The 24961-nt window shown below is 41.8% G+C and overlaps 1 protein-coding gene across 2 annotated transcripts in view; it reads left to right on the top strand.

Annotated features, from left to right (window-relative positions):
• otud7a (OTU deubiquitinase 7A) overlaps positions 1 to 17213 on the top strand; it is a 44819-nt gene extending 27606 nt beyond the window's left edge. For both annotated transcript variants that reach the window (XM_014990334.2, XM_088006256.1), the window contains 8 exons: positions 3 to 104; positions 1252 to 1379; positions 3779 to 3891; positions 5065 to 5192; positions 5286 to 5435; positions 11891 to 12005; positions 12477 to 12561; positions 13911 to 17213. In XM_014990334.2, the coding sequence (XP_014845820.2) occupies positions 3 to 104; positions 1252 to 1379; positions 3779 to 3891; positions 5065 to 5192; positions 5286 to 5435; positions 11891 to 12005; positions 12477 to 12561; positions 13911 to 15470 (2381 nt within the window). In that variant the 3' untranslated portion in view covers positions 15471 to 17213. The remainder of the gene's footprint in view (positions 1 to 2; positions 105 to 1251; positions 1380 to 3778; positions 3892 to 5064; positions 5193 to 5285; positions 5436 to 11890; positions 12006 to 12476; positions 12562 to 13910) is intronic.
• The last annotated feature ends 7748 nt before the right edge of the window (positions 17214 to 24961 follow it).

Here is a 24961-nt window from a genome sequence, read left to right as displayed (position 1 = left end):
AGGACGTCTGAACTGGTGGTCCACCATGTGCACCAGTTGTAAGAAGCTTCTTCCTCTGGCCACCACAGGGGATGGTAACTGCCTCCTCCATGCTGCCTCTTTGGGTGAGTGACCCCTAAAAACCTAAATGTCTGCTGTGCAATTTGGTGCAAAAATAGTTGGGTTTTTTTAGTTCTTTTTTTTTTTTTTTTACGTAGACCTATTCTGCCCTGATCCTTCTGGTTTATACTGATCTCCAGTTAGGTTTCCTTTCTATTATAAAGTGCAAACCTTGGCATTTATGTAAAATGCATTAACCTCTATAGCATGTTAACTGGGTAAATTCCAGCTTTACACATGGAATACTTGTTGTTGTTTGCAAGCGCGACTTTTTAACACATTTCTGCAGCTTCAGTGAGGTGATGGAGGCTCAAAACTTTTAACCTATAATTTCACTTTATTACTTATATAAAATCACTAAAAAATCATCTGAGATTTCGGTGAGACGTATTATTCACCTTGAAATTAAACAAAAATAGATGCCATAAGTTGTATTAATCTGCTTACGTTCCACAGATGTTAATTTTTGCAGTTCAGACTCCTTAAACGTTGAGTGTTATTCTAAAACCATAGGTATGTACTTAAATGAATATTTTTTTTACTAATGCTAACCGATTTTGTATTTGAATGTAAGCATAGTGAGATACACAGTGGGACACTCAACAAGAGCAACAAGGTCTGAATTTTGCGTTTTGAAACTATAGTACTTGCTGCATCATATGTGTAACTTAAAGTTAACCAAAAGTAAAGAAGCGTTTAACTGGGAAATTACTGAAGCAAAAATGTTGTGAATATTCAACCACAAATTAAATCTCTGCCACCAGAAGGCTGGCCTAGTTCCTGGATTGGAAACATCTAGTGTTGTGTCACAGCTAATGACTCCAAAATCTTGCTGAAGAAGGACAAGTCAAAGCTAAAAGGACAGGAACAAGAGGAAAGAATAGCTCACCTGTACTTTGTGTTCTAGAGACATGGCATGTTCACCCTCCCCAGATTCTTTCCTCCCCAGTGCGAGGGCTCTGAGGGCAGCCGAGGTCTAGAGGCACCGGAGTTATTGTAATCTGTCCTGACAAGCACTGTCTGAGGAGGGCTTTTTTTTTTTTTAGTTAAGGAGCTGTGGTCATCTAAGAATGACAACATACGGACAGCCAGTGATCAGTGCATTCTTTTCTCAGTCGGAGTCGGTCCTACCGTTGTGTTTTTGTCTTCCAGGGATGTGGGGCTTCCATGACAGAGACCTGATGCTGAGGAAATCTTTGTACACCATGATGAAAAGTGGAGCAGAGAGAGACGCTCTGAAGAGGAGGTGGAGGTGGCAGCAAACCCAGCAGAACAAGGAGGTTCGCCGAGCGCCCGTCCATGCAAATCAGACACAATGCCACCTCTCCAAATGATACTTTTTAATAAGAGTGGAGCAATAGGTCATTTCCTGAAGACCTGTGGTTAAAGTAATGCTGATTTTTGCTTCCTAACTGAGCCGCACTCAAAATCTGGAAACAGATTGTCTGTGTTTCTAAATGTATATTAGTGCTGTAGCAGTTCAAGTAATGCTGCCAAATCCTCTGCACTTCCTCTGCCTCCTCCTGTTGCCCTGATGTCGGATTAAAGTTTTTTTTTTTTTTTCCAATCTATGAGAAAAAGTGTGTCACCAAAGATAGCCCAAGCAAAGAAGTTGTCCAGATGTTTATGTTCGAAAATTCCAGTCTTCCAGTCTTCCAGTTGGCCCAGTTATGTAAGACGGATTCCATGAAAGGAGGTGTTCTGGTTTGAGTTTTGGAAGGGACCGCCGTCGCATGGCAGCAGACATTGGCTGGATTCTCACAGCATGTTTAAAAAAAAACAAACAAACTGCAAAATCACAATAATTACACAGAAAACACATGTAAAATGCATAACATGATCTTATTTATGTTCAGAAAAATTGAAAACCAATCACTGCTCTGCTGTTAAAAAATACTATTACAGTTAAAATGTTGTTAACTATAACATTTAATTTGTTTTTGACATGTAGAATACAGCAAAATCACCTACTAAAATACAACTGTGGTTTTCAGTTGCTCAATAAGCAGATTTTGTTTTTGGTGATCTTTTTATAAGGTAAGCCAGTATAACAAGTTGGTGTTGGGTGGTCAGTTAAATTTTCTCACTAAACGTTTTGGTTCGAAATCAATGAAACTCTCCTCAAATTAAGTTTAATAACTGCACAACAATAAATTATGGTTAGTATTTCAATTTGTTTTGATATTCTGTTCTAAAGTGTGAAATTGCACAAATACCATTTATGTTTTACTCAAGGTAGCTAGAATGTTTTTTTATCTTTTAAAGTAGTATTGAGTGTTTTCTTTATTTATTTGAATTGATGAAAATGTGGCATTCCATCGTATTTTGGCTTTTATATTTATTACCAATTCAATACTTGATGTGGTTTTTGATGCCTTTAAATATAATTTAGAGAACCTGGAGAACTATTGATCAGTACCATTTTACTTCTTGAGGGTAAATTGTAAACAAATGGGAGACGGCGCTATTTCTTCACTTTTTTTCATTTTGAAAAATGCACTTAATCTAAAAGAAGTGTAGCGCTCTCTTATATCTATGTTGGATATAGCGCTCTGGGTTCGACTACTTCCCACTTGACCCTCCAATAATGAACCTTAATGAACGTAAACCCTTTATTTAACACTCCAACTTCAAAAAGTAAACATACAAATGAAAATCACAGGCTCAGACACCTGGTTAGGAATAGAGTCTTTCCCCGTATGTTCAAACCTTTAAATATTCCTTTAGTGAACTTATTCTAGTCAGTTCCAAACATGTTAAAGTCCATTAGACTTCCCAAATTACACAAAAGAAAATACAAGTTTTAATAAGTGGGCCCACAAAAATTAACAAAAATAAAAGCCGGCCTTATCGTCATTACCCCGTTGCAGGCCTGATACCGACGACTCACCAAGGTCCGCGATGCACCAACCAAGGTTTAGCAAAGGTCCAGATAAGTCAAACCTCCTCTAGCAGCTTGTTGCTCCGTGCCTTTCTCAAAGGCGGGGAAAGCGCAGCTAGCTCCAAACAGCGGGCCCCGTGCAGGGGTAGCGGGTCTGTCCCTCTCCACCGCTCCAGCTCCAAACCTCCAGCGTCCAGCTCACCGCTCGCTCCAACCTCGCTCCTCCAGCAATCCCCTGGTCCAAGTGCACACCTTGGCTGTGGCACCTTCCCAGCAGTTCTGTCCACCAAACCAGCTCACACAAAACGTCCAGTCTCTCTTTTTTTTTTTTCTTTCTTTTTCGCGGCACTCCTGCTCGTCCCGCCCCTCAGTCAATCCAAATTCAGGAAAAGTGCAATCACCCAATAAAATTCGATCTTGGGCAGAACAACCCAGAAAATACCCAGCACTCTAGTCTCTCACACTCTCGCGCTGACCTGTCTTCACAGACAAACTACACAGTATGGTTCTTTCTTAAAGTGACAGAACACATTTTAACACATTCTACTTCAACTATTGTCTTTTTAAATCAACTCTTTATTTTCTTCAGTCTTTTAACCCAAGAACCGAGAATTATATCCTTTTTAAATAAATGAATTCTTTTTAATAAATGCATTTAGATACCTTACATTTGTTATGGTTCTGGGAACCCAGAGGGGTTACACCAGCACACAGTGACTTTGAATTAACAGTGACTTTATGGCAAACTGCAATTTAAATTTCATTGCCGTGGTTTTTTTTTTTTTTTTTTTTGTGCAGTCAGGGCTGGTTTACACAGAAGAAGAATGGGAAAGAGAGTGGAACGAGCTGCTGAAGTTGGCCTCCAGTGAGCCTCGCACTCATCTCAGCAAAAATGGGAACACCAGCGGAGGGTAAGTTAACCAGCGCACATGAATGTACAAATCTGAAAATAAAAATTTTCAAGAAAGGCAGATGCAAATCGAACTCGTCTTCCTCTGCAAAATCACAACGTGAAACGGTGCCACCTACTGGCTCCTTTGTAAGTTTTCTTTTCTGCTCAAAGAGCTCAACCCACCCCCTCCCAACCCTGCCCGTCTTGGGTTTGAGTTACTTTTAGCTGCAGCAGGTTGCACAAATAAACGTAAGAGTGGCTTTTTCTCAAGCTACAGAGGCGGATTGGAAACTCGCTCTGGTTTCCTCCTCCCACGCAGAGAAGCCTTGCGGTTTTTCACCGTGTTTCCATATTCACTGAAATAAACACACATACGCTGTCGCACTACTTCAGCTCTTCGAGGTAGGCTGCCGATCCGGTGGAACAAGAGAAGACGTGTGAACAACAGAAAGTTTCGGCCGAGATTAAAATGTCATTCAAGTGCATCCAAAAAAAAAAAAAATACATTTAACATTTAGGGGAAATTTGATTAGAATGAAAAAAAAAAAACACATCTTCTATAGCAGAAACAGCGGTTGGTTTAGATTACGATAAGTGACATTTTTCACTAAAGACTTTTATGCTACAACAAAAATATTTTTTTCACTGCATGATTACTGAAGCAGACAAAAGACTCCATTGCTGAAAATGTTCCTTTCAGGGGAGCAATTTACTTATTTATTGTGAATGTTTGAACCTCTCATTAAGCTTGACTGTAAGAAAGTAATAAGGTTAGGGATGTTTGATGGTCGTAGTGTGAGATGAGCCTGTGAATGGGCTGAGTGGGATTCACATATTAAGAGGCTCTTTATTAGAGCGAATTTGGCTGTGTGGCTGACAGCTTAATTGTTGCTCATCCCCCGTTTCCCTGGTGGTTGCACACTCAAGAGTGCTGCCTGTGCTTTTTATCCATCTCTCCATCAGCATCCCTTTCTTCCCCCCACCTTCTCCTATTTTATTTAGTTAGCATGACTAGGAAATTATGGATTTTTTGGACCTGTTTGAGCACTGCTTTGAGAAAACGAGGGGCCATGTTCTTTCTGAAAAAATCTGGAAAAGCTTGGAAAAATATTTGTATTTCCAACATGGGCAGGATCTCTTCTGACTCGTGTAGATCAGTGTGCTGTCATGTTTCGTGTTTTTCTTTCCCCAGCGTGGATAACTCTGAGGATCCGGTCTACGAGAGTTTGGAGGAGTTCCATGTGTTTGTGCTGGCCCATGTGCTACGCAGGCCGATTGTAGTGGTGGCCGACACGATGCTCAGAGACTCCGGAGGAGAAGGTGGGGGAAACTGTGTAATCATTCAGTCAGTCGTACGTGGCTCAGGGCAAACTGCAAAGGAGTGACCCGGCCATGTTCGAACCTCCTTCGCAGCGTTTGCTCCCATCCCGTTTGGAGGGCTCTATCTGCCTCTGGAAGTGCCTCCGAGCCGCTGTCACTGCTCCCCCCTGGTCCTGGCCTACGATCAGGCTCACTTCTCAGCGCTGGTGTCCATGGAGCAGAGAGACCAGCAGCGAGAACAAGGTAAGCACGCGTCCTCCACCACAAAAAGCTTCTCATAGCAGTGTGGCGGAATTTGCTTTTAACTCTAGCAGGATTGGAGGGTAAAGGGAAGGTTCTGTCTGTCCTGTCTGAAGTGAATAATGTATGAGACGGCAGCCTAATTACCTGAGATCCATTATTAAAAGAGGCCAGTTGACAGCATCAAGCGGGGGAGGGTCATCGCTGAGGAAACCGGCCAGCTTCGACTCCTGAATGCTGACAAAATTATTCAAGCTTGCAAAAGCTGCCTGCGCTTTTTTTTCTTGACTTGACGTTCCAGCTGCGGGTTGTCACAGTAGGTGTGTCTGTTTATGCGTTTTCCTCGGTCACAGTGGGGAGGAGGTTGCGATGCGGAGCTCTGCAGAACATGTTGATTGTGTTAAGCTGTGGCAGGCGAAGTAGACATTTTAATTCCCGTCTCACTTTGTGGAAACACTCTTGTTTTTTGCCCATTGGGATCCCTGTGTTCCCGCTCACAGCTTAGCCTCGAGGTCATGGACTTCCTGTAAGTGTCAACAACAGTGGATCTCCCTGACAACCGGCCTCGCCAGTCATGGCACCCGGTCGTTGTTTCGTGTGGGCTGCTGACGTCTCAGTCTGAGTTTCACTCCAACACAGTATGAGACGTCACCTCGACAACAGACACACTTATGCAAATGGATTCCTTCTTCCTCCTCTGACTGTTCCTGAACTAGTCACTCCTACAAAGCCCCAGAAGAACCTCACCACTCCAGACTAATCAGCACTTTAGTGGGTGTTTTACAGCCAAACGTTGAGGTTCTCTGCTCATCCACCAGATGGTGCATGTGTCCAGACAAAATGGCAGAGCATAATCACAACACCCGTGCGTGGTTGTACTTTTTTCATCCTGGTACATGGTGTCCTCATTCGATAAGATCAGAAAGTCTGCACTCTCTCCAGGATGTTATGAAAACATTAGAACTCTTGACATGGTGCATTTGTATGTCATGTGGCAACTCATGTTACGCAGCAGCGATGCAAATCTGCACTGCTTTAAATGAAAGTCTCATGAAAATGCAGGGTATGGGGTATAACTATAAGATTAAAAAACGTGGCCTTTTGCATTTCCCTGTTTCATCTGAAACAAAAGAAGCAAATTATGGCTCTCTTGTCTGAGCTAATGCCAGACAAACCAGAAGATACTTCACTGTCTGTCCTCAGCAAATCACCTCTCAGCATTAAAGTCCCGGCCGGCTCAGACCTAAACAGTCAGTCCACTGTGTGGACGTTTCAGGTGGACGGTTGCTGTTAGTTTCCCCTGACTCAGCAAAGAGCATCTAAGAGGGGCTGCTGGTCTGGTGTGTGTTCAGGTGTCGGAGGACTGGAGGTTTCTTCAGGAAGAAAACAGTCTTTGAACCTCATTCTGCTGTACAAAAGTATTCATAGCCTTAAACCCTTCCACATTTGTCATGTTAGAGCCACAAACATCAATGCACGTTAATTTGTGATTTTATGTACCAGACAAACTCGAATTGGAACATTTGCTGAAAGCTATTTCAAGTAAGTTCTAAGGTCCGAACACTGTTTATGCCATCTATGGAATGGGAAGAATATGGTACAATGCTACCAGGACAAAAGGGGTTTGCCTAAAAAAAAAAGACGTCAGGAACAATTATAACCCAAAAAGCCATTTTTACCCTCTATTTCTAGAGTAATTACATGTCACGCCATTAAATTCTGCATCACCTCTTGAAAGATTTAAGCTCTCTTAACATCTACTATGTCGCATATGCTTAGTTGTAACTTTACACTGAACATCACTTTGATGCTCACTGTCCCTGCAGTGAAGCATGGTGGAAGGATCATCATGCTGTGGGAAAGGAAAACCTGTTAGAGGCTGCAAAAGATATGATACTGGCTTTGAGGGTCACAAAACTGATGTTCATAGATGTGCTTCATCCATTCTGACTCAACTTAAACTGTTTTGCAGTAAGGAATGAGCATACCCCAAAAACACTTATGGCTGTAACTAGGGTTGCATCGATAAATCTGCCCTGGTTTCCTTGATTCTAGAAGGTCTGCGATCTGCCAACACTTGCATGAGAAACCATTTAATCCACCGATCTTATCTACCTCGGCAAACGTCTGAAAGTCAGCAATTGCCCCCTTTTGCTCTGCTGTGAGAGAAGACTGACAGACAAACCCGCCCACCAGGTCACATCTGCACGTGCGCGGTTAGCAATAGCAACCTGTCGTTAGGTTAGCAATTTTGTCACTTTATTTAGTAACCTCAAACAAAAGAATCTGTATCGGACAAAATTAGAACCAACGGGTCAGGCTTTTTGAAGACAGGTGATCGACCAGAAAACTGCAATCGGTGTACACCTGGTTATAACTGCAGTAAAGGACAAAGTAGTAAAGTTGGAAAAACAAAACCTTGAAAACTACCTATCATGATACTTCATAATTTTCCAGTACTTGTGTTGGTCCTGTCAAATAAAATCTCAATGAAATGCATATAACTTTTTGTGTGCAATACGGTAAAAGTAAAAAAAAAAAAAAAAAAAGTTCAAGGGGTGTAAATACTTTTGCAAGGTGTAGTCCAGGAGTTTGACAAGTTATGCTCCTCCTTCTTTTTATGTGTAAGGAATCTGAAGCTACATAAATGATGAAAAATAAAAAAAGAAACACACACACACACACACGAGGGGTGACTGAGGCCGAGTGTTGCTGCTCTAAGATTTCTGTTTGTTTTCAGTTTTTCATGAACTGGTGAAGTGGTTTTCCACTCCAAGTGTACCTGGATGTGTGTTTCCTGCCCAACCCGCCGATGCTCTCACCTGCTGTGTGATAATGAGTTAAACCCTCAGTAGATGCTAGCAAAGGTCTTTCATCTGCCTGTTTGTGCTCACGCGGTCCAGCAGCGTGTGAGGGGAACTAACCCTCTGGAAAACTCTTGAGCCTATTTCAAGCTCCTTTCCGTAAATCAAAAACACTCCCAAGTTTTGTTTGGCGTCCTGTTGATAAACTTCTTGCACCCATCTGGTTACATAAACTGGCCAGAGGACCACCTACATGAGAGCGTGGTGTAACCATTAACTTCTGGTCAGTGGGGGTTAGATCTTGATCTTTCAATGGATTCACTGTTTTACTCAACTTTTCCATCTCTGCAGTGACACTAACACACAGCTCTTTATTGAAATTAGAAAGTGTTTCACAGAATAATTCACACTCCTTGAACTTTGGGGATTTTGTGTGATAGACCAACAACAAGCAGTCCATAAATGCAAAAACAAAAGCAACTCACCATTCCAGGTCAACCGTTTATCCGTCTGCTGGCTTTCCGTAGCACAGCAGAGAGCAATCAGGATGGTGTGAGCAGGTCGTACACAAGGGTGTTTGACAGAGCTAAGACCCTCCTCTTGGGTCTGGTTGGTTCTTTCTGATAGGGCAGTCTGTTTGTTCAGATAACAACAGCACCCCAGGGAATCAGCAAAAGGCTAAATTTTTTTTCACAGATTATCTGTCTTATGCTGTCCTGATATAATGATAATGTGAAAAATGAGTTTTATTAATGGAATTTACTTAAATATAATATTTATCAACATGATTTAGACTTTCAATTTGCAAAGCTTTTCAGTTGGGTTCTTCTTTCTATTGCTCTGTCACATAATAAAAAGTTCAATTATCAATCATTTTGCAAGTCACTGATTAGATGTGCTGTCCTTGACTCTGGCATGGTGGTGGACATCTCAGTTTTGTTTATGTGCGCCGCTGCTGTTTACTCCAGTGATTCAGAGCCTGGAAATCTGCAGCTGTGCAGAGCACTAACTCAGGAATTTGAATGTGTTACTTTTCCAGTTTGCACAAATTGTTCTTGAATCTCACTGCAGCTGAAAGACTGACTAAATGTTGCAAGTCAAATCATGTAAAAGAAAGGTGCTGTTGTCCTCTAAAGCCGAGTTAAATAAGGGAGGGGATGTTAGTCTGCTCTCACGACCCAATGCATTATATCTTTAAGATTCTTTAACAAATCAGAAAAGAATAAGCTTATCTCCAGCACAGTCTCCCGAATGTAAGCGGGGAGAAGTTAATCTCCAGCAGTTATTTCCTTACGGGTCACACCCATGTTTGCTCGTCCTCCGCTTCTCTGTATCGTTCTTGAATCAAGCTTGCAAAGCGAGCAGCGAGCTATGACGTCGACTGCACAGCTTGTATTCCAAAGAAGGCTATGATGTCATCCTCGCACGGACTGTGGGAATCGGTTACTGGAGGACAACAAAACACGGCTGCCGACAGGGGATAGTAAATATATTACAGCACACTCGAGTCCCCCGGAGTTCAGTTGGCAGAGCTGAAATTGGACCGGGCTCAAGCTGGAAGAGCCGTGCGTGCACGCACTCACACACAAGGGAGGCCAGCTGCATCGTGGGAGCGGGGACACCACCTCACAGACCTCCGCTTGGCTGCTGCATGACCCGAGTGGGAACCAAGGAGGGAGCAAGTTTTATCGTCTTCTTCTTAGCTTAGCTTTGTTTGTGTTTTTAACTTGTCTTGAGACAGAACTGTCTGGGCAAAACTGCTCTTGGAAAGACCCTACTTAATGGAATCCCTTTTTCCTCTTTGTCAACAATGCTGGCATGCCAGCATCCTATTACCGTTAGTCATTCATTGTTTGTGTTGGGGATTTACTGTAAAGTGTATTGCGTGCTAAGGTAACAGCTGATTTGACGCAAAGACAAACACCATTAGTCATCCATTCACCTATTGTTGCCCTAGTCAGGGTTTGACCTGACTTCATCTCTCATTTTAGCTCTTGGTCCAGCGTGTTGAATTTTTCCTGGAGTTGCAGAGCCCTGATCTATCGCATGAAACCCCAATAAAATACATCGAAGCTCATGGTTGCAACGTGAAGTGCGAAAAAGTCAAGAAAAATAGAACAAATACTTGTTTACAAAGCCCTAAGAGATTGCATGATGCAATAGCACATTGACTCTGCATTCATGCAGAGGAGAAGAAGTGCACTAAGAGCAGAGACTGGCCCTGAATCATCCATTTGGACTCCGTACAGGTAGTTGTTTCTGCTCCTCACAGTCTCCATGAAGCCTACAGAGCACAGCAGCCTGCTGGCAGTGGAAGAATTGATGAGGCCAGGAGGAGACTGCGCCTTCCATCTGGGTCTGACAGGGAAGGCTGGAATGTCCTCGGCCTGAACAGCCTGCCTCTCTTTACAGTCATGCAGACAACAGCCCCCACACTAGGTAGCCTGATGAGAGCAGCTATGTGGGCCAGCAAGGCCCAGCTACTCCATCTTACACTGTTGTTTTAAAAGACTCCCACACATTCAGAGGAAAGAGACATGTAGCCTACTGTAAACTCCTGCCCTGTGCATGTGCATTTCCCACAAGAGGAAGCCCGACCTGGTGCCTGTTTTGGTGCTGAAATCTGTTTTACTGCTTGTAAGTAGTTTATCATGTTGGGCAAAGATAAACACTGTTTTCTTTTGTCGTTTATTATGCCTGTGATAAAAATGACATTTCTTCACTGTTTGAACTTTAACACCGCTTCTGCTGTACTTCTACTGTAGCACTGAGCTTCAGATCTAAGGAGGAGATTAAAAACACGATTACAGCAAAAAAAACAACAAAAAAAACACAAAACTGAACAAACGCCATGAAACACATTAAAACAGAGAATGCTCCTCGATTTGAAAATGAATAAAACTCCGCACAAACTGAAATACAAGAAGCTAATTTTTAAACACAGGTGCAAAACAGAGCCCAACATTTCAGAAAACTGCAAATATAACACGTTAAACATAATCAAAATCTTGCTGTGTTTTTAGCTCAATTGCAAAAAAGACAACTACTTTTTATATTATGCATTCATCTTAAACATTTTTAGTTTTTTGTTGTTTTTTTGTCACAAATACGTATTAAAAATAAAAGGCAAGAACAAGAAAGTGTGTAACTAGAGAACACAAAATAATGAAAGTTAACAAATATGGTAATAACTCAGGCAGATTTACAGAGTTTCTGTGAAATCTGGAGAACTCAAAGGGGAAAAAAATACAATTTTACCTATGCAGTGTTATTTATTTATTTGTTCTTTCTTTCTCTTTGGAAAAAAAAAACAGACTAAAGAAAATGTCTTACCTTTCCATCCAATCTTCCATACTGAATACTTACTTTAAATTTTTAATGAACCTTTGCATTTATATTTTAAAATGTTCTTGAAAATGACAGAGAACCCCAAAAATGACCATGGAAAAATACAGAATTTGAGATGAAGATGTGGTGAAAAGAGGATTTGGATAACTGAGTTCAGGTTCCTCTTACATTTCTCTTAGCAAACTCGCCCTGAGCTCCAATCAGTTGAAACTGTCCAAAAGCTTCTGCGCCACATTCGTCACTTAGACTTGCTACTGTAGATTAAGGTGGACCAAAGTAATGCGACTGCATTTTCCCCTCTTTCAGCTGTCATCCCTCTGACCGACTCTGAGCACAAGCTGCTGGCACTCCATTTTGCTGTGGATCCTGGTGTGGACTGGGAGTGGGGAAGGGACGACAATGACAACACCAAGCTAGCCAGGTAAGCCTGAAACATCACCAGGTGATATGTATCAGCAAAGCACACATCCATCGACCTCCTTGCATGTTATGTGTTGGGATTTAACTGTGACTATTGGCTCTGGCTTTGGGTCACTTCAAAAAGAAAAAAAGATCGAAAGATTTCAGGCAGGCGTCGCATTTGTCCAGAAGTGGCCTCTGGAAATCTGCAACACCTTCACTGAGTTTTGAAAGGTTTATTTAAGGGGTTTTATTTTATATTCTTTAAGATTTTATTGTGCCAAAAAAACTGACACTATGACACACAGAAAAAATGCTTTGTCCATCTCTGAGTGCATCCTTCATGGATTTCCTTTAGAGGACTGCAGATATCATTCATACAGCTTAACTTATGTAATCCTTCTGCATGCTTCCCATAGATATGTTACTGATATCTTTGTCAGATGTAATTGTGTTTTCTTCTTTTAAAAAGTGTATTTATATTGTTCTGCAGTCTGATCTTGTCCCTGGAGGCCAAACTCAACCTGCTGCACAACTACATGAATGTAACATGGATCCGAATTCCCTCTGAAACAAGGGTAATTTTTTTTTTTCTCAGCTGTCACATGTGTGTCGTATTTGTCATGGCTAATTTAACTTTATAGAGACTCCCTTGTTCCAGATGTTTCTGAAACCTCTTGGTTCCCGTCAGTCAGTTCTATTTTGTGTCAGAATGCGATGATCTCTCACATTTGTGGTTATGAGTCCTGGAAAACCAGAAAATTGTTTGTTTCCCAACAGTTTTTTTGACAATTTCTGCTTTAGATCTTTCCAGTTCTTGCTTAGATTACCTTGCGAAGAGATCAGTACCGCTTGGATTATTTTGCTTGTGCTATGTTAGGTTTTTGAGTGAAAATCCTTCATGAATACATGGTTTTTAACAGTGTGGCATGCATACAACTTCATACAACTTCAGTCTCTTTTACTCTGATCCCCTAAATAAAACCCAGTACCAACATTTTCGTTCAAAAGTCACCTTGTCCACCTTTGTGTAATCTCGATATAAATCCAGATGATCAGTGAAAGCCCCACTGTGTTAAGACAATAGAAAACAAAAAGCATCATGAACACCAAGGGACAGAGCAGACAGGGCCGAGATAAGGTTATGGAGACATTTAAAGCATGGTAAGGCTATAAAATAATATGCAAAGCTTTGAAAAGAAAGTGTACATCTCAACTTCAAATCTACCAATATATATCCACCTAAAATGTCAGAAAAGCTGCCCTAAAGAGGCCAGTGGTAACTCTGAGGGAGCTACAGAGATTCATGACTTGGGTGTGCAGTAATCTATCAACAGGACAGTTATTGGTTGTACACGTTACAAATCTGGATTTTGGCACAAAGAATGTCACTGTTGAGAGAAAGTCATAAAAAGTCTCACTTAAAAATTTTCCACGCAGGAGACACAGCAAACAGCTCTAGTGGGGTGAAACCAAAGCTTAACTTTATGGCTACAAAAACACCACGTATAACAGAATACAAACACTGCACATCTACATGAACACGCCATTCCACCAGTGGTGAACAATGACGGTGGCAGCTTTACAGTGAGGGCATGCTTTTCTTCAGAAGGGATACAAAGCTGGAAAAGCATTGATGAGAAGAAGATTGCATGGAGCTAAACACAGTGTAATCCTAGCAGAATACCTGGTAGACTAAATACATAGGCACTACAAACTTTTTTCTTATTTTCTGGGAAAACGTTTTGTTTTTAATCCTGTTTTTTTTTTTTTTTTTCATTTTACAATAGTACACTACTTTTGTGAGCCTGTCACCTACAATTCCAAATAAATACATAATGATAAATAAATCAGAAAAAGTTTTAAGAGGAAGGTGTGATCAAATTTAAAGTGTATTTATTTTTTTGTGTGTTTGGCTTTTTTGCAGGCTCCCCTGGCTCAGCCAGAGTCTCCTACAGCCTCTGCAGGTGAGGATGTCCAGTCTCTTGCTGAGTCCATGGACTCTGACCGCGAGTCTGTCGGCAGCAACTCAAACATTAACACCGGGAAGCCCAGCAAAGAAAAGGACAAAGACAAGCAGCGCAAGGACAAGAGTCGAACTGACTCTGTAGCTAACAGATTAGGAAGCTTTAGCAAAACGCTCGGTATCAAGCTGAAGAAGAACATGGGAGGTCTGGGAGGACTTGTGCACGGCAAAATGAACAAGTCGAACTCTGGCTCAGGTCGTAATGGGGAAAATGGAGGGGAAAAGGCAAAGAAGAAGGAGTCAAAGGCAACCAAAGGGAGCAAGGAAGATTCAGGCCATTCAACCAGCTCCACTTCCTCCGAGAAAGCCACAAGTCCCTCCCCTACAGATGGAGACAGACCGTCAAGTTCTTCCCCGACTGAGAGACAGGACAGCACGGGGCGAGGCTCGGGGGACAAGTCCTTGGAAAACTGGAAATACAGCACAGATGTCAAGCTTAGCCTCAACATCCTGCGGGCTGCCATGCAGGGGGAGCGCAAGTTCATATTTGCAGGACTGCTGCTGACCAGCCATAGACACCAGTTCCACGAGGAGATGATCAGCTACTATCTGACAAACGCCCAGGAGCGCTTCAGCCAGGAGCAGGAGCAAAAGAGGAAGGAGGCAGAGAAGAAGCCTCCTGCCACTACTGAAGTGTCCTCGAAGAAGCCGGAGCATGAGAGCGTCTTCCAGAGGGAGAGGTCTGACAGCTCTCCTCCGGAGAGCTGCTCTCCCGTCCTGCCTCACCACACCTACAGCAACCCGCAACCGTTGCTCAGTCTCAAGACGCAGGGCAGAAACAGTCCCATTCCTGCAGCCAATCTCTCTACCGTCCAAGTCCCTCCTCTCACCCCTCCGCCGAGCTCGCATCACATCTCCCACCCAGCCCCTGTCTCAGCCCCTGCGCCTTACTCCTCTCCCAGCATCGGTGCTAAGAGACCCGGACCCATCCCTGTGTCTGCCCACTACAGCCATACGCCGCCCATCCAGAGGCACAGCGTCATTCACTTACAAGATGTCAACATGCAATCTTCCATCTTCCAAGATGACCCCTACAAGCCAGTGGTGGGCACCCTCAAGACATGCGCCACCTACCCCCAGCAGAACCGCACGCTCTCCTCCCAGAGCTACAGCCCCGCGCGCCTGTCAGGGGTCCGCACAGTCAACACCATGGACACACTGTCCTACAACATGCCCGGCGAACACAAGTCCCACACGTACACCAACGGATTCAATGCGGGAGACATTCAGGACTGCCTCGAGTTCGCCGACGAGGACAGCGTGCCTCACACCTGGCTCGGTCCAGACAAGACCAAAGGGCGGAGCTCCGGGAGCCCTTTGTACTGCTTTCAGCAGCGCCGCTGCAAAAGGGAGAACTGCTCCTTCTACGGGAGGCCGGAGACGGACAACTACTGCTCCTACTGCTACAGGGAGGAGCTGAAGCGCAGGGAGAGGGAGGGCAAGGTCCAGAGGCCTGTATAGCCATCACCGCTACTTTCAGCATCAACGCGGCCGCAGGACACCTGAGGGAACAACACCATCCGCTCTCCGCATTTGAAAAAAACACAACAAAAAACATAATATCGAGCATTTCCTGGGTTTGTTGAGTAATGCTCGTGCGTTCCTGTCCCCAGTCCCTTGTTACCTCACGACGAGGGAAGCAGAACTTGAAACAGTGAGCAGCTTTGGCCAGATTTTAGTTTCTTTTTTTTTTTTTTTAGTTCTTTTTACTTCTGTCCCATCAAATTTAGCCTTTTACTTGTTTTAGAGTAAAAGTTTACCTCTGTGATGTAAATTTATGTGCAAGAAAGCTCTTTATTTTTCAAAGTGCAAAAAGATTTGCATCTCATCAGGAAGGGACATTTTAGCTCTTTTAATCAGTTGAATGCAATACCTCTGCCTGGTTCTCCATGGGATATTTGTAGTTGTTTTGCAATCAAAAGAAGTTTAATGGGGGGTTAATATTAGACTTTAAAGCAATAAATTGGTGATTTTTTGCTACACTCTCTCCCGGTTTTGTCTATGCACCAATAAAATGGATACTGTAGGTTAACTGTGTCTTGTGACTCGTAAAGGAACGTCACAGCGTGCTTTTTGTAAACGAATTTGAGATACAGAAATTAAAAACGTGTAAGAGTTTTAGACTGTAATGTTGGATTAGAATGAAATGTTGAACTCTCATTTGTTTTGTGTACCTTTTGTTTCGGGTTTTTTTTTGTTTTTTTTTTTGTTTTGTTTTTTTGCCATGTTGAAGGGGTTTGCCGTGTCAGAATTGGACTCGAAATATTGTGTGATATCACGTTTTACATTCTTGCACGTATCCTAAAATCCACAAGCACTGCCACGCTGGCTTCTTAACAAAAAAAAAAAAACAACTAATTACAATCAAAATTCTCAACATTTTTCTGTGCCAAACACTTCACAACTGCTTCTCAAATATGCAGTGATTGTGGTGTGTCTCTCTGAGTTGCCTGTCGACCAATCTGCTCCGTAAATGTGTGTAGATGAGACAAACTCTTGAGTCATGACTGCAGGTTGATGTGTGTGTGTGTGTTTTTTTTTGTTGTTGTTTTTTTTGTTCTTCTTGTTTTTTTTGTCTGAAGTGTTATTACGTGTCTCTAGCTCCCCCACACCCCTCCCCTCCTTCCCACGCCCACACAACACGACGTGCAATCATGCTTAACAGCACTACGGTATGTGGTGACCTGCAGGAAAACAGGAAACAAGTCACCGGGTCAGCGTGAGGTTATTGTTCTTCCTCATCCAGAGGCCGGTTCAAAATAAGCACCTGCTGCTACGAGCACCTCAAGCCTTTGTGATCTTCAGTGCTTTAACCAATCAGTGGGATTTTTAAGAGATTTAAAAAAAAGAAAACCCGGGGCCTCTTTAAGTGCTTTCTGCTCATTTGACATGACTACTGTAAAGATGCAGTGTTTGTGTTGCTGTTTGTCCTGGTGACGCTTGGATAATGTGCCATGCTGTCCTTAAAGTGTGTCCTGGCCAAGGATGTCCACTGCTCCCTGGGTTTGCTTCTGTCTCTCTCCTGTACACACTGCAGTGTTGCTCCCCTCTGTTTCTCTGTGACCAGTTCATGGACTCCCACCATGTTAGGACTGTAAGATATGATTTTGTATTCCTTTGAGAGTTTTACACTACTTTAAATTATTAATTTGCACATTAGGTACAAATGTAAATATGAAAAAAAAAATAGTCTATTGTTACAAACCTGCCGTGTCCGTGTATTATTTATTTTTGAAACGGGTTGGAACTGGTTTGATGGGCATCCCGATACGTTGATGATGCTCTCCTGTTGATTCTTATCCAAACTCAGCTTTATCAGTCTTTGAAGTTAACCAACGTCAAACAGGCAGACTGCCATAATCTCACAGTGTCTTGCAAAAGCACTGATATTTCTAAAATGTTTTCACATTTTTTCCTGTTGCCACCACAAACTTTGATGTGTTTTATGAAGATTTTATACGATAAATTCACACAGCATAGTGCAAATTAAACCATCTGATGAAATGCTTTATATACATTTCTATAATGTATAAAGCAAATGTTTATACAAATGTTTTGGGCAGCTTTGCACCTCTAGACTTTTGGCATATTCTCCTTTAGAACATGGCTCAATTTCAAGCAGGCTGAAATCGATCAGTTAACATCAGTTTTCACTTCTCAGATAGGCCATTAAGGATAACAACCAAAATCTGCTTTGGGCTGTTATCTTTTGAGGTGAGCCTTGCCACTCTCAATCCATCTGGTTTTGGGATGATGTCCCCATCACCGGGTTTCACTACGGGGATGGTATGTTTAAACTGATCTGCAATGTTTGTTTTCTACCATATATGGGCACATAGATTTTAGAGTAAAAATTGAAGAAGTACTGCTCTCCATTGACCACTGCTGCATACCCTGCGTAGCTTGTGTCTAACTTTTAGTAAATATGTAATCCCACCTGTAATTTCTGCAGCTCATCAAGATTCACCATATGCTATGACTGATGCTCTTCATACCTGGCCTGTCTGTTTAAAGCATAAATTGACGTTTGATGTTGCAACATGGCAAAATGTGGAAAATTTCATGGATTATCAGTAGTGTTGTAAGTCATCTTATTAGAGAAACTGGCAGTTTTGGTAAAGGTCGATTTTTCTCAAAATGGTCACCCTTGAGCACACTGGGCAATTAACCAAACTGGTTTTAAAAAGTCCACTGCTGGGCTGTTTGATTTGACAAAATATAGAGACCATATCTAGAACCATGTTAAATCACATCACAGGACAAAGGCATATTAAAACATGGAGGGTACAAACACCTAATGTAAGCCGTTTACTCAAAAGAAACTCCTCATAAACTTGTACTCTGCAACATGTTCAGCCTGGCTATTTTAATTGCCGTTTACTTTTAAACACTGCTACCGCTAACTATGGCTGTGCTAGCATCTCTGCTTTCGATCTGTTGAGTTTCTGTATCTCTTTGCCACTAAAAGGAGGGGCTGCAGCTACCCATCAACCTGTCTTTTACGCATTTAGTGATAGCTACATTAAAAAAAAAGTTTTAAAACTTTAGAAAAGCATAAAACAAAGGACACTTGGATCTTAATATTGTGGTTAGATATATTTAATTTTATTCACAGTAAGACTTTAAAGCTCCAGTTTGGAAAGAACATCCTCAATCATTTCTTAGCACAGGAGTTTTGCTTGGAAGAAAAAAAAAAAGATCTGTTTTTCCTTCTTTTTAAATGACCTGAGCCAGAGTCAGAGGGGGGAGGAGGGGGGGATGACTCCTACCAAAATTGCTTTCGGGTTACTGAGATGAGGATCTTCAGTGAGCTGCCAAGTAGGACAGCCTTCCAGGCTCAGAGCTGTAACTGTGCCTTCTTACTCCAGAGACACTTTGTTGCCAGAAGAATCGACATCCTGCTGATAAACTGGTGCTAGCAAAAAGAAAAAGCAGAAAAAGTCTGCAAACACTTTGGTGAGAGGTGTCTTTTAGTTTCTCAGATCATTAAATAAAAGTGAGGTTTTTCTGCATGTGAGCATGTTGGGACAAAATGGCTTTAAACACCCCACAAACTGACTCATGGGATATTCTGAGAGATTTATTCATCATCACAGCAGTGTGGGGCTGAAGTTAATTACGGCTTCATTTAATCTTTTAATGCAGGAAGGGCTGCCGTTTACATGAAACAGTTCTGCGAGACATGTTTCATGCTGTAGCTCTTTCAGAAAGATGAGTCGTGATATAAATCAGTAAATCATTTGCAATCTATATTTGTGCAGCAGTGTTGAAAACAAAACATAAATTGCTGAAACTAAGAAATGCTTTGAAAACAGCTCTAACCAATTTGAACTGATCCTGGAATTTGAACACACCAAATGACCACAAATGGTCAAAATCGTGTGACTGATGGGTGTATTTGCCTAAAATCTGTGAGTAACTTGCAAAACACCAACATATAATTTGAGTGTAGAAATTGTTTTGTGGAGGAATTTGGTGTATAAATTCACAATTATATCCAAAAAAACATCAAAAGGGAACATTTTATTTCGGACTCCATTTGCTTTCCTTCCAATTGAAGAATTAAATGCCAACATGCAGGTGGAAAAAAAAAAAAAAAACTAAGTTAACAGAGAAGTCAAAGTACATTAAGGCTCCCAAGTGGAATATAAAATTTGATTACAGTGTGGCTTCTCATTATGAAAATGTTTCAAGGTTGTTTCAAACCCGCAACATTTTCCTTATTTCTGCAAGCTGAAGAGCAATTGCAAATGCAGAACCAACTTCTCATGTTTGTTCAGCGCCTTCTTAATTAAAAACTGAAAGTAAGTTTCAAGCCTCCTGCTCACCCTGTGCCAAATTCTCCAGAATCATCTCCCTCTGCAATAAATAATTGCTCCCTTCTTTGCAATTGTTGACTAATACACCAATCAGTTGCACAGCACACCAAAGAACCGCACGTTTGTTCTTAGTGTGCACACCCAGCAAATATGGAGTCATTTGAGGATTTCTAGAGTTGGGTGGTTTAGGTGCAGGGCATTTTTCAAACAACTGAAACCTTTGTCTGACTGATTCGAGGCAGGTGAGGTCTTAATTTCTACATGCATAAAACTGATTTATGAAGTACCTCTAAAATATTTTGCCACCCCTGGAAAACGGGACGTTAAAACATCTCACAGTAATATGTAAGAAAAGCACTTTAGATTTGAGTTAGACAGTGGAGAGGAGGGGGATCCATGTCAAGAAATAATTGGTTTCTGTAAAATTACCTTGGCCATTCTTACTTTGCTAACAGTATTTACAACTTAAGTTGTTTTTCCAGCACTATACATAAATGTGTGCAAATTAAGTACCTGAAGTAAAAAGATCCTCTTTCCTTGGAAATCAAATTATATCTGCATTAAAACAAAGAAGACCCTTTAAACTTCGTATCGGCGAGGATACGATTTAAAAAGTCAGTAACAGTAACAGTAACAATAATGTACACTGCACAAAGCTCTGTGAAAGGGCTTTGAATTTAGAAGGATGTAATCTGGAGAATGAAATACTACCATTAGAAAATATGTTTACAAGGGTAATATCATGAAATGGATCTGGATAAGGTAACATATTTGCATGCATAGTATATTGTTGGTGTTTAGAATGTGATCAGGTGAATGAACTTTAAGATTATGCAAAGTCACAACACATAAACTACAAAATGCAAAAGACTCAGTGCTGCTGCTGGTTTTACATACAAAAAAAAAAATTAACCCATACATTTTTCATGTAAATATCTAACAAATGTGGGCAGGTTAAACATTTGTCACTCATTACCTTTCAAAGTAACCAAACTTGAAAACTATTCCTTTAAATCTTGATGACTTCATGTGCTGTGTCGGCATTTTATGTCCGTTGCTCGTCCCACAAAGCTACCTCAGGGCCTCCACATTCTCAGTAGTGTTCCCTCAGTGAGGCAGCTTCTATATTAAGCCCTGAATTAGACTGAGCGCATTGTTCTCCGTCTCAGATTTTCTGTCTTTTGAATTTGCATGAGGAGCCTTCCTTTTAAATTTCAAAAGAACAACGGCTTGCTTTGCTTGTCTGGCAGAAGCCTAATTTAAGGCAGACATATTGTAAAATGGACTCAGTCTATTTCTAACTGGCGCTAAAACACTGTATAAATACTGTATTTGTTGCGTCTTTTTCCTCCCTCCTGTGATTAGGATTCCTTTGAAGCCTTTACCTGAGCACATAGCTCATAAATTTGGATTCTTATGGTAATCAGGCATCTCATTAATACCAATTAAATTCAAGTGTGGGATCAATAAACTCCTCCTTTAATGATACAAATTATATATTTGGGTTTCATCTGCACACTTCTCCTAACAGTTCCCTCTCAGCAAACTGGAGCCTGCTCTCCCTGACTGCATTTACAGGTCTGTTTTCAACAGGGCTTCTGCGTTTGATGCCTCGGCTGCTGTGAGTGCTATGCCAAGCCCCTTCCCACCCACCTCCCATAGCTAAGCCTTATTCTCAGCCAGTGCCAGCCTCCAATATGTGCACTCATCCCATCCGCGCTGTGAGATCTTAGCACCAGCTCGGCTGTACACTACACTGGAGAGTGGGTGGCATCACATGGCCCGCCGTCCTACCTTCTGGGAGTTGGCTTGGAAGATTGTGCAAACACAGAGGCCCCAGTGTGATTAAGACCACCACTCCTGCGGGTTCTGACCAGCTCCATTCCCCCCCTTCTTGTGGAGTAATTCCACCGATTCTCAAATCAGAGTTGCCCACACACCTCAGTGGAGCATAGACCCTTTCCAGCCGGCGGAGCCTCCCACGCCTCAGATGATTTGAGGACAACTAGTACCACCCAAACGCTCTCTCATTTGTGTTGTGCTTTTTTGCTCCCACTGTCCTCTATTTCAGAAAAGAAGAATATTTTAAGTTTCTGAGCCTAAGTTTCTGCTGGGTGCAGAATCTCACGCGGGAACTGCGCTGACAATCCAAAGAAAAACTGTGACTATAGAGATAAATCAATCAGAGTGAAACCGCCCCCTCCACCCCCACATCCTGTCTGCAGGGTGATACTAGCAGAGATGAGTTCCCGCTGCTCGTGTAAATGTCTGTACTTTGCCCTGCGTCTGCAGCAGTGCACCTCGGTTAAGAGAAGAAGCCTGGCTTCTCATGACATTAAAATCCATCAGATTTAGACAGAACATCTGCAAAGCCGTGCATCTGTTGTGTAGTGCTGTTATGCAAGTGTTAATTATCAGCTGAGTGTTTTGTGGCAGGACTCCAATACATTCCACTGTTGTCTGACCAGAACTTAAAGAAAGATGCAGGACTGAAACATTTTTGATGTGATCAGTTTAATTTTGCTAGATGCTAAGTCTCTGCCAACATCAAAACAAAGATAATCTACTTAGCTTTCCTCAGAAAAGTCATAATACTCATTCTTTTTTGCACTGTTTTTGCATTACAGTTACATGTGTTATAGTGATATTTTTTTATTTATTTTTTGCCTAAAACAAAGTTCCAAATGACTGCAATGTGGAAGAAACTGGAGAATCTGAAAAGTGTGGCCTGAACTAGCATTTTCTCCCTCTGTGTCACTAGAACCGCCATTCCAGCTGCAAGTGTTCTGGTGTACATCTCTGCCAGCTGTGCTGTTCTAATGAGAGATGCTTTTCCTGGTTCACAATCTCATTTAAGCTCCATTCACCTTCCCATCAACTCCAACGTCTTCTTTGTCCCACGGGATGATGCTGCCGCTACCATGTTTCATGGTGTGGATGGAATTGTCAGCAGTGCAGTATAAGTTTTGTGCCATGCATTATATTTTTGTGGAAAACTATTAAAATGTGGCAAACAGCTGAGGACACCCTTTGTGGCTTTCTTTAAAAATATTTATATCTTACCACTCTTCCATAAAAAAAGCATATTTTGTGAAACACACAGATTTCTCACCTGAAATGTACATCTCTGATGCGCCCTCAGACTTGGGAACTGGTTGTTTCTTTGATTTATAATCCCGGTAACTCTTCGTAGGTTTTTATGTTCTGCCGTAATCGTTTTCAAATCATATCTTGAGTAGTCCTCTGGGAGATATTCAAAGCTTTAAAACTAAACTCGCTTTAAGAAATTCTCCAGTACATCAGGCCTGACTTAGCTTCTGTGTACCTTGGTCATTCTGGTGCCATTTGTTCTCTTTTGCTCCCTAATAAAACTATGAGATCTTCACAGAGCAGCTACATTTATATTGAGATGAAAATGAAAATGGGAGGCATGAGGGGGACACAAATTATGGTACTGGATTTTATTCAGGGGTAAAAGAGGATTGCTTTGTTTTGTTTTGAAAAGGAAATCTGTTTATTTTACTTTCACTTTATAACCATGTTTTGTGTTGTCTCTGTCTGTCATGTCGGAATAAGCCAAAAAAATGTGAGAGGAGTCAGGAATCTGTATGTGTGTTCTCGTAAGCATTTTCTCTAAAATGCCGTCAAAAATAGGCTTTTGGAAAATGCCGCCTGTCGTGGCCAGCTGTTGTACTGTGGTGGTGCCAGGGGTGACAGCTTGTCTGTGTCTGCAGCTCCAACCTGCCTGGAATCAAGAGGAGTGCAGAATGAGGAGGAGAACACCGGGCTCTTCGTTGGAAAAAATATACCGCCTGCAGGCATTGTATTTCTTTCAGTCTAAAACCACATATGATTCACTTTTAGCCACACCTGTTAACTTTATTGGTGTCAGAAGCCAAACTCACATGAAAACAGGAAGGAGCCGCATTTGGCGATTTTGCTTTAAAAGCTTTTCTAGATGAATTGAGGTACTCTGTTGGCTTGTATCAGGTTGACTCTAGTGTGTGTTCTGCACAAATGAAAGCTGAAGCACGTCTGTAAATGATCTATTACGCCGCAGCAGCAACTTCCACCGAACCATACACAGATTATCTTTCAGTTTGACCTGAAGTTGCAACAAGGAAGGAAGGAGTCCCCAGCAGTTGTTGCTCCGCCCTCTTATGATACCCCAGCAGTTACTGTAAATATTTGCATGCGTGAAATGCGGGAACAAAGTGAACTTCCTGTTGCAAGAATAATACAGACTTGTGAGAAGTGTAACCGGGGAGTACTGCTCTACAACTGTTCAGTGACTTGTGCTTCTGTTCCCAAGAACATATTTACAGTAATAAAGAAAGACCAGACTTCATGGCGCAGGAAGGGGACTGGCAAAAATAGTCCTTCAAACACTACTAAAGGTGCAAAAATAAATCTTTACGACACCCTCTTGACTTGGTCAGTCTAACAGAGCTTTTGCTAGTGATTGCATATTGAGATTTTTAGAGGATTAAACATGTAAAATCTGTGATGCAGGAAAATCATTTGCATTGTTACGACCCCTGCAGAAGAAAGCATTTACTTGTGTGCTGTAACACTGATTAATGTAATATGGAAGAGTTTCTCTGTGGTTTCTCACCGTCAAGCTGACGCCTCTTGTGTCATTCTTCATTTTGTTTCCACCTTGCAACACTTACAAACACCTTGTATGTACGTGACAAACCACTGATTTCACTTACTTTCAAATCCAAATGTCTAACCAGTGAAATTTGGATTTTTAACTTCATTTGGACTAAATGCATTAAAGAATAAGGACTTTTATGCACAGTGTTGCACCTTCTCGTCAGACCTCTCTTATGTAGCCTCGAAAAGTATTCTTCTGGCTAAATGAGACCTACATTGTTGCAAACTTTACACTGGATTTCTTGACGCTTTCTTTCAACAATGACTTTCTTAGTTTCATGTAGTGCAGGATTAACAGTTATCCTGCTGACTTGGTAGTTCAAGTTGCAGTTGTCCCATACTCTCCGTTTTTAGATGATGGATTGAACTGTAGGACGTCAACAGCTTGGAAAGATGTTTTATAACATAACAGGTTTAAATTTCATCCCAGACCTATCTGCTGTGTTTCTTGGTCTTCATGATGTTTGTTCTCTA

The sequence above is a fragment of the Poecilia mexicana genome, unplaced genomic scaffold (genome assembly GCF_051168715.1).
Source record: "Poecilia mexicana isolate PSO_F unplaced genomic scaffold, ASM5116871v1 scaffold_6, whole genome shotgun sequence".
In the NCBI taxonomy this organism is placed as follows: domain Eukaryota; kingdom Metazoa; phylum Chordata; class Actinopteri; order Cyprinodontiformes; family Poeciliidae; genus Poecilia; species Poecilia mexicana.
Note: the sequence above shows the minus strand (reverse complement) of the source record. Positions and strands in the feature narration are given on the sequence as shown.